At 42.7% G+C, this 8,667-nt stretch overlaps 1 protein-coding gene across 1 annotated transcript; it reads right to left on the bottom strand.

Annotated features, from left to right (window-relative positions):
• Positions 1–839: 839 nt before the first annotated feature.
• On the bottom strand, positions 840–8,233 carry SLC7A13 (solute carrier family 7 member 13). Its single transcript, XM_066626500.1, has 4 exons — positions 7,510–8,233; positions 4,691–4,822; positions 2,704–3,068; positions 840–1,073 (listed from the first exon to the last, which is right to left on the bottom strand). The coding sequence occupies exons 1-4, from the start codon at positions 8,231–8,233 to the stop codon at positions 840–842; spliced, it is 1,455 nt and encodes a 484-aa protein (XP_066482597.1).
• Between the last annotated feature and the right edge of the window lie 434 nt (positions 8,234–8,667).

The raw sequence follows: 8,667 nt of genomic DNA, 5'->3' as shown, positions 1-8,667 counted from the left end.
CCACTGATGTGCCAGTTTCTCTTCCATTCTGCAATGTTCTATATCAGCACTTTCTTCCCCTCCACATTTCCTCTTCCACTCTGTCCCCCTCTGCCTTTTCATATCAAGGGAGGGGAAGAAGAACAGTGAAGCCAAGAGCAGTGGAGCAGCAGACAGACTGAGATACGCACCTTCCACCAACCTGCTGCCTGAGGTTACTATTTCTGTTGACCTAATGGAGGGCCCAGCTCTGATTTAGGGAATAAGCCCTACTGAGCACAATGGAACTAACTTTCAAGTATTCACGCCTACTGTTGCTTGTCAAACCTTTTAACTTATTATATACGGTAATCCCAAAATAGATTATATTAGAAGGCACCCATCTTTCAAATGTAGCTCCATCTCTTCCACTTGATGAACACTTTTGTGCAGATGTAATTGATTGGGCACTCAATTAATGGGAAAAAACTCATACGCCTCACTGACAGTGCAATCCTATGCATTTTTACTCAGAAGTAAGTCTCACTATGTTCAGTGGAGTTTGCTCCCGTGTAACTGTGTTTAGGAATTCAGCCTTAAAGTCAGATCCGATACATATAAACTGTACTCAGAAGTGTCTCCCACTCAGTTAATTGTAGCTTGCCTCCAAATATGCATGAGATGGTAGTTTAACAACCCAATTCCATATATGTCTACTCAGATTATCTCCTACTGAAGTTCAGTGGGACCTACTCCCAGGTAAATGTGTACAAGATTGCAGTTTAAGATTTCTTTAACTGGGTGACAAGAAGTGCAAATAATCTATAAGCCAAAGAGATCTCTTCTTGCTTTACCAGCCAGCAATGCAAAGTATAAAAACCTTAGTCAGATTTATCATTAGCGGGTGAAACCTCCAACAGCAACTGCAGATAACATGTGATTTTGTCAACAAACTCAAAATGTATTTTCCAATGGACAAAAGGCAGGTAGAAGAGTAGCCCTGCAAGCATAAAAAGCAACGCATAAACGTACTGCATCTTTGGAGACCAGACAACAGGTGCTAAAACCAAGAACAGAGAAATCCCCACCATTCCAAAGGCGACTGGCAGACAAACCTGCAAAAGACAAACAGAACTTTTGAGAAAGGTAAACTCAGATATCTGAGCAAGCGTGCACTGAAGACAGAAAATAAAACCCATTCTTGTTCAAATTCTGAATACAGGATCTTGTGCAGCTGGCAATCTATTTTTGGATTTAGGTGGCAGGAACTGAAAAAGCCCCAGGCAAAAGTTCTCTCCAGAGCTGTATTATACTGTTATACAACCCATTTCCACTGGATATTGAACAGCGACTTTGCAGTAACTATGCCCAACATCAACAGATATTTCTTTGTTCATATGGGAAGTTTAAACTGGCTTTGTTTTAAACTAATGTGAATGCAAAACCTGCATTGGCTCTGCAGGTACAATTTTCCTTCCACATGCTCTCCCACCTGACTAGCATTTATATGTGACTTACAACTTCATGCCACTCTTCACTGTTGCAACACATCCTTGATTATGATGACACCGCTGAGTTACGTCTGTTCACATGGCAGGGGCTTCCATGCTTGCACCCCACTAGTGCTCAGAGACCACTCTTAATACTTCATGCACACACTCTTTTCCCCCTCCACTCGCAAATGTGGAAATTATGCCAGACTGTCCATCAGGATGTATAGAGAGGCTTTCCATACTGTCATCCCTGAATTAAATCTAACTAAAAAAAAAAATTATCTACAGAATGGCACACATATTAATATGGTTGACACTGCTAAGACAATACAGTTGTGCTGGCGGTAAACGGATCATTTGGAACTAAGTGACCAGGATTATATATTATTTATGATGCTTCTCATATCCAGCCATTGATATGATGGGTTTAAGGAGAAGCCAGTAAACCTGTGGAGAGGGGGAGATTCTTCCATTTCTAGGCATCCAATCTATGCATGCTTATTTTAACCTCTGCTGTGAGCCTACACATGGTGGGTAGTCCAGTTTTATCCTCCCTGACACTGCCAGTTACACCAGCACCAAAATGGCTACTGCTGTATCCAACGGGGCCAGGAAGGCCAACTGAGGTCTCCTTGGGGGAAAGAGACTTTTGTTCCCTTCTCCTGAGGAAAGCCCCGGGTCCTATAATGGAGCTATTCAGGTCTACTTCTATTGGCACAGACTTAAACCCCATATCAGGAGGCCTCCACTGGTCCCTCCCCCATCCCAGGCCAATCTTTCCTCCCCTTTCTGCCTTCCCCTCTCCCTGGAATGCCTTCCTCTGTCCCAAAAAGCTGTACTGCTGCACAGCTGTACTACTTACCATCAGTGGCTCCATAGTGTCCTCCTCCTGGCCCAGCACCAACTCTCCCTCCTCACAGGGTGCCGCAAACATGCTTTATGCCACGTTTGTGACACCCAGAGCTGGCAGTATATGCGTACCACCAGCACTAGTGAGTTTAGAATTGGGCCCCAAGTGTATGTATATAGGGATGCCTTCACATGTACTTATCTAAGCTTGCTTCAAGCATTTGCTTCAGCATTCATATAGTAAGTGGTCTATGTGAGCAGAAGGCAGCTTTATATGTTCCACTGATACCAGTGAGTTAAGCTTGCTCAAATTAAAAAGTCTGCCTCACAGTATTTGCAAGGACCACAGGAAGTTGTGTTACCCCATAATTTTATCACAGAATAAAAAATTTTTCCTTTTTACCTTGTATGGCCTATGTAGATTAGGCTCTCGGTACCGCAGGACAATCAGACTCGCACATGTCAATCCAATCATGAGCCAAACGGAGAATCCAAAATAATTGGTTAAAGCAATGAGATCTGATGGGATAATAAAAATGGATGCAATAACAGTTGAGAAAATCATGGCTGGAGCTGGAGTCCAATACCAGATGTTAAGCATGGAGATGATGCTGGGCAGGTGTCCAGACTGGCTTCCAGCATAGCTTAATCGTCCAAGAGTAAACATGCTGCTGTTGAGAGCACCAAATATGGAAACAGCTACAGATGCAGGAATCATCCAGGCCACAGAAGGGATCACTCTGTCAGCCCAAGTGACGGCTACAGCAACTGCAAGGAAACACTGGAATCATTAAGCGATTATTGGAATTAGTTCAACAGTCTTCCTGGGCTGATTAATGGAGGCACCACACATGCAAATGTGATGTACATTTAAGCATAGGGACAAAGCTAGAAAAATGTATTGGGAGCAAGAGAATGGCAAACACCATTATTCGAAGATCAAAAATACATCACACTATAGTTTTTTGTGACTGAATGTTGGGGGAGCAAAGTGAATAACAAGAAATATTTTGGGTCAGTGTCCATTTCCCCTTTCTACCCCTTGGAATAATCTCTGGATTGGACCAGGGCTAAGGACAACAGGGTGCAAATAGCCACTGCACCAAGAAGATGATGAGGTGGCCTGGAGTCAATGTGAAGACAACATGGGCAGAATGCACACCATCTTGAACTCCTTGAAGGAAGGGTGAGAGAGAAATAAAAATGATAGGAATACCAAGCATAGATGTAACTACAGAAGGGGCAACTTGGTAAGTACTGCAGACATTGCAACGTGCTGTGTAAGTTGCCTCTCTCTCGCCATCAGAACCATTGAGGCATGCGGAAACCCACACCAGAAGGTCTCCTGGTGTAACCTCTGATCAAATCTGGGAGGTCTTCCATCACAGGCTTGCGATCCACAGTGCGTCAAATTTATGGATTGATCGTCTATGGATGATGAGAACTAACACACCAGGCACACTTTCCTGGAGAACAAGCTCCACAGACCAAGTGGAATTTTAATCTGAGAAAACATACATAGGATTGTGTTGCATATCCCTCGGTTTTCTTCCACAGAATTTACCGTCAGGAGCTTTTAAGTGAATGCAGGATTCTGGTCAAAGTCCTTGCTGCTGTTTGCTGAAGACCTTAAGCCAGTCTAGTGAATTCTGTGTTGTATAAATGGCATTGCAACAAGCTAGCAGGCAGGAGTGTTGGTCAGTGAGTGTTTTTGTCAAGCTAGTAAGCCAGGAGCTAGTGAATAGTTAGTGGTCCTGAACAGAAGCCTCCACTGGCATCCTAAGAGCCCTCAAGTACAAATACCTGAGACAAGGGGCTAGGGTGAAAGGTCCCCAAACCTTTTTGACTGGCGGCTCCATTGACCTACCTGGCCATTGGCCATGACTCCCCATTAGGGATACAATTCTATACATTGTATATGGAATGGATTTTCTGTGAGTACTCCACTGTTTCTGTGGGTCCCTGGGAAGCCATGGCTCTCAGTTTGGGAACCACTAGCATAAGGTAACCCTCCTCCATCTCTGTGTTAGAGAATAAGACAAAGGACAGAGTGAACTGGAGAAGCAAATAGAGAGTCTGGCAGAGTCTGCAATATAAAGCAAGAGCTGCAATTGTAGTTGTCTTTAGAGAACACAAGTAGCTGATCGTGTTTGCAGGAACACAAGCTACTAACCCTGTCTAAACACTCAAACCTGTAGATTTGTAAATGAAGCAAATATTACAAAGACATTGTCAGTCTCCAGGAGTTTCTCCTCCAAAGGATGCTCAAACCTGAGCTGTGCTACAACCCACACAGTCTCTTGCTGCTTGGGGAAGTGGGGCACCAGCACATAACAATACCGTATTATCAACCCTTTCGTGGAATCAAGAATACAAACCAATAACCGTACCTGAAGAGACAACTTCTTTAGGTGTGAGTACTGTCAGGTACGAAACATTGACAAGTAAATAGAATACAGTGACTGCTGGAACTGCCGTCATCACAGTCAAGGGGATATTTCTGCTGGGGTTTTTAATCTCCTCTGGAAAATATAATTTAGAAGTCCCAACATATATTTATTTGTAATATGTGAAACTATGCATTATATCAGTGGTTCTCACACATCTAGCACCGGGACCCACTTTTCAGAATGAGGATCTGTCAGGATCCACTGAAAATGATGTCATGACCAGAACTGACATCATCAAGCATGAAAATTTTTGACAATCCTAGGTTCCAATCCTACCCACACTTACCCAGGAGTAAGTCCCATTGACTATCATTGTTAAAAGAATATACATAGTAGCTTGTTAAAAGTACAGGTCTGTAACATTTCCTCAAATGCAGTCACATCCCATCAAGCCTAATATATTAAAAATAAAATATTGACATGAATGGGGACCAACCTGAAATTGGCTCACGATCCACCTAGTGGGTCCCAACCCACAGTTTGAGAAACACTGCATTATATTATTTACTGAACCTGGGATTGTTCTTTGTCTGAGATATTCCATGAGTTGAATTGGGTAGCCTGCATTACATCTTTTCAGCTATTTATTTTTATAACACATTTCCAATCATCAGGATTATGGAGATTTATTTCAAAATGTCTGATAGTTTGGGCTAAGAACTGGATTTGAGTCACTACCAGGATTTCCACTTTTGCTCCACCATTAGTCATATTTTCTTGCCCCATCACCAGTTCTCTCCCTAGCCTCTGTTGTCTCCCGCATATCAATATCTAGTTTGTAAGGGTCATAAGGCAGAGGCCAGTCCTCTCAATCTTTGTAAAGTGCCGTGTACATGAATGGCATAAAAATAGTAATTCATAGTAGTAAGTGGAGCACAAATATGAGTGTACAGTATTCTCTATATAGGGTTACCAGATACAAAAAGGGATAGAATGCCTATACCCCTTTTATATAGGCATTTTGTATAGAAGAAGGAATAGTGGCAAGTGCAGCTCAACATGAAAGGGTTTGAAAAACTGTACCTGCCCAAATTCCCTCTTCTATACACTGGTTAAAGGTATAGGCACTCTGTCCCCATTTGTATCTGGTAACCCTACACATATATATATTGCAAACCTGCAGATCTGGAGTTAAGATGGAAATCTGATGCAAATTAGGACCATGTCATTCTTTCCAGGAATGTCCAGAATGTTCTGCATATGGTGTTTTTCCTGAAATTGGAGAGGATGAGATAACCTGACAAAGTTCTGTGTATGTACAGTAGCTTTGTAAAACTTTAGATTATGACCACACTGTGTTTTTACTGGCTCACAGCTCAATCCTATGCATGTCTACTCAGAAGTAAGTCCTATTAGAGTCAATGGGTCTTGCTCCCAGGAAAGTGTGGATAGGATTGGGCTGTCAGTCTGCATCATTATCTATTGGCAGTCTGATTTTTCCTCAAGAGCAGGTCACACTGGTCAAACTGACATCCCTCAGGGAGAGACCGAATGCTTCAAATTCAATAGGATGCAAGGAAGTATAAAGATTTAACACAATTACTCTGTTTGTTCTATTTCCACACCTTAGATTTGGCTAAAATTCCATAGCAACAGCTTTTACCAGGTGTAAAACAAAACAAAAGGTTCACCACCCCCTTATAATGTTCTAAGTGAGCAGCACACAATGACCCTTTCTTTATCTTGATTCCCTGTTCTTGGCATGAAAACACATTCCTAGTAACAATATGGGCTGAGAGAACTGAGTAGGAACAAGTGAAGTTCCATCATCTTGTTCTGTAGTTTGGCTAACAGTGGCTTAGGCTAAGGTATTGCTGGCTAAATTAATGGAGGTCAACCAGACCTATGTACCTAGAGTTGAATGTCATCATTGGGACTTACTCCCAGGTAAGTATAGATAGGATTAAAGTCACAGTGAATTAATTGTGCACCGTGACTATCCTCTTAGTAAATTCTGCATTCCTTTCTCCCCGCCCCATCCCTGTGGCCTAGAAAAACCCTGCAGTAGACCTATATTAAAAAGCCATTTTAGGAAGCGATGTTTATTTATTTTAAAGATTTTTATACCACTTTTTCAACACTTAAAGGGGTGTACAAGAATAAACTTGCAATGTCACATCATTAATAAAATTTAAATAAAACCAATTTTATTTATATCCGTGGTTCTCAAACTATCTGGGAGTTTACTCTAATACTTTGCTGGTGTGAGGGTATGGTGGCAATGTGATCACCACCGTCATGCTGCCGCTGGGGACAGAGGGTTTTTAAAACTTACCACAGCCCACGTTTGCCTATGGGGTGTGTGGGGAGCCCCACGGACCCCTCTGCATGGCTCCCCATGCCTTGGGAAAAATAAATATAGCGATCATGACCCACTTCCAGTTTTGCAATTGCAAACTGGTAGAGGGTTGCAATTGCTATTTTTACCTCTTCCAAGGCATGGGGAGCTCTGCAGAGGCCAGTACGGGCTGTGGTAAGTTTAAAAAAAACACAACTCTGTTTCTGGTGGCAGTATGATCATGGTAATCACGTTGCTGCCATCCCCCTGCCCCCCCAAGGGGTCAGAGACAGGGCTTCCCAGGCTGATGGGTCATGACCCACCAGTTTGAGAACCACTGATGTATGTGTGTATAAATACATAACCTGTATACAGAACCATATTAATAAAGTAGTTACCAGTACCAGTGTTTAATCCAAATTCTGCAGTCATTGTTCAACAAACAACCCAGCTCCCCATAGACAGAAAATGAGAGCTATACCTGCCATATAGTTCAGTGACCACCAGCCACCATAAGCATACAGTCCTTGGAAAAAGGCTTCTGCAATTTGTGCAGCGTCAGGAATCTCTGAACTGAAAACGTTCTCAAATCTGGCTGTGTTCTCCTTCCGTCCTCTTATCAGCAGAACGATCCCACCCAATGAAATTACAGATAGAGCCATCATCTTCAGTATGGTAAACACGGTCTGCACCCAAGCAGCCATCTTGACACTTCGGCCATTGAGGATCCCAAGAAACCAGAGAACAGCCAGGGCTAAACATTTCTTTAGCAGTTCAGGAGCCGGGCACTCACCATAGAATGGCTGGGTGGCATACTCTGCAAACAACAAGGCCCGGGCAGCATTGGAAGCTGGCTTGTTGAACATGGCTGTCCACATAAAGATGAACGCAAGTGGGGAGCCCAGGGCTCTCTTGATGTGACTGTATTCTCCTCCTGAAAATGGCAACGATGTGCCTAGCTCTGCGTAACAGAGAGCACCCATCAGCGATATGACCCCACAGACAGCCCAGATGATCAACGCAACACCAACATTGAGTAAAGAATATTTCAGCACTCCTGTAGGTGAGACAAAGATCCCTGCGCCAACTATTGTCCCAATTATAAAGCTCACCCCTTCAAAATACCCAATGGTTCTTTTGAGTTGCATCTTGTCGTCTTCGCTTCTATTTGTTTCTTCGACCTGTTCACACACGTCTTGCTTCATTTTTTTCCTGCTTTGCTGTTTCAGCTGACCACAATTAGACACTGGAAGATCTTAATTTTCTATCCACACTTGCCTGAGTTCAGTGAAACATTTATACAAACGTTTGCTAGCTCTGTATCCTTTAACAAGCAAAATGCTGATGATTAACCACCTACTAACGAGGAATTTGGCCAAGTCATAGAAACACTTTTTTTTCCCCAACATGTTCTCAAATTACAAGTGATTTTCAGCACTTCAAATGGGCCTCTCACCTTATGTTACAACAGACAGCTGTTTATACAACATGGTTATGATTAACTCCCATTATTACATGTGTTTGAAGAAAAAAAAATAGTATTTACTGTCTTTTTTTTGTAATTGCTATTTTTCTGTGTCATGGACACAGGAACCTAGGGCCCAATCCTAACCTACATGCCCAACCCTGCCCCAGCACA

The sequence above is a fragment of the Tiliqua scincoides genome, chromosome 4 (assembly GCF_035046505.1).
Source record: "Tiliqua scincoides isolate rTilSci1 chromosome 4, rTilSci1.hap2, whole genome shotgun sequence".
In the NCBI taxonomy this organism is placed as follows: domain Eukaryota; kingdom Metazoa; phylum Chordata; class Lepidosauria; order Squamata; family Scincidae; genus Tiliqua; species Tiliqua scincoides.
Note: the sequence above shows the minus strand (reverse complement) of the source record. Positions and strands in the feature narration are given on the sequence as shown.

Coding starts and splice junctions, on each gene's coding strand:
- SLC7A13 (XM_066626500.1), bottom strand. CDS start 8,233: ATGAAGCAAGACGTGTGTGAACAGGTCGAAGAAACAAATAGAAGCGAA. Junction 3,069..4,690: donor TAAAGAAGTTGTCTCTTCAG/GTACGGTTATTG, acceptor GTTTCCTTGCAG/TTGCTGTAGCCGTCACTTGG. Junction 1,074..2,703: donor ATCTACATAGGCCATACAAG/GTAAAAAGGAAA, acceptor TGTCTTTTGCAG/GTTTGTCTGCCAGTCGCCTT.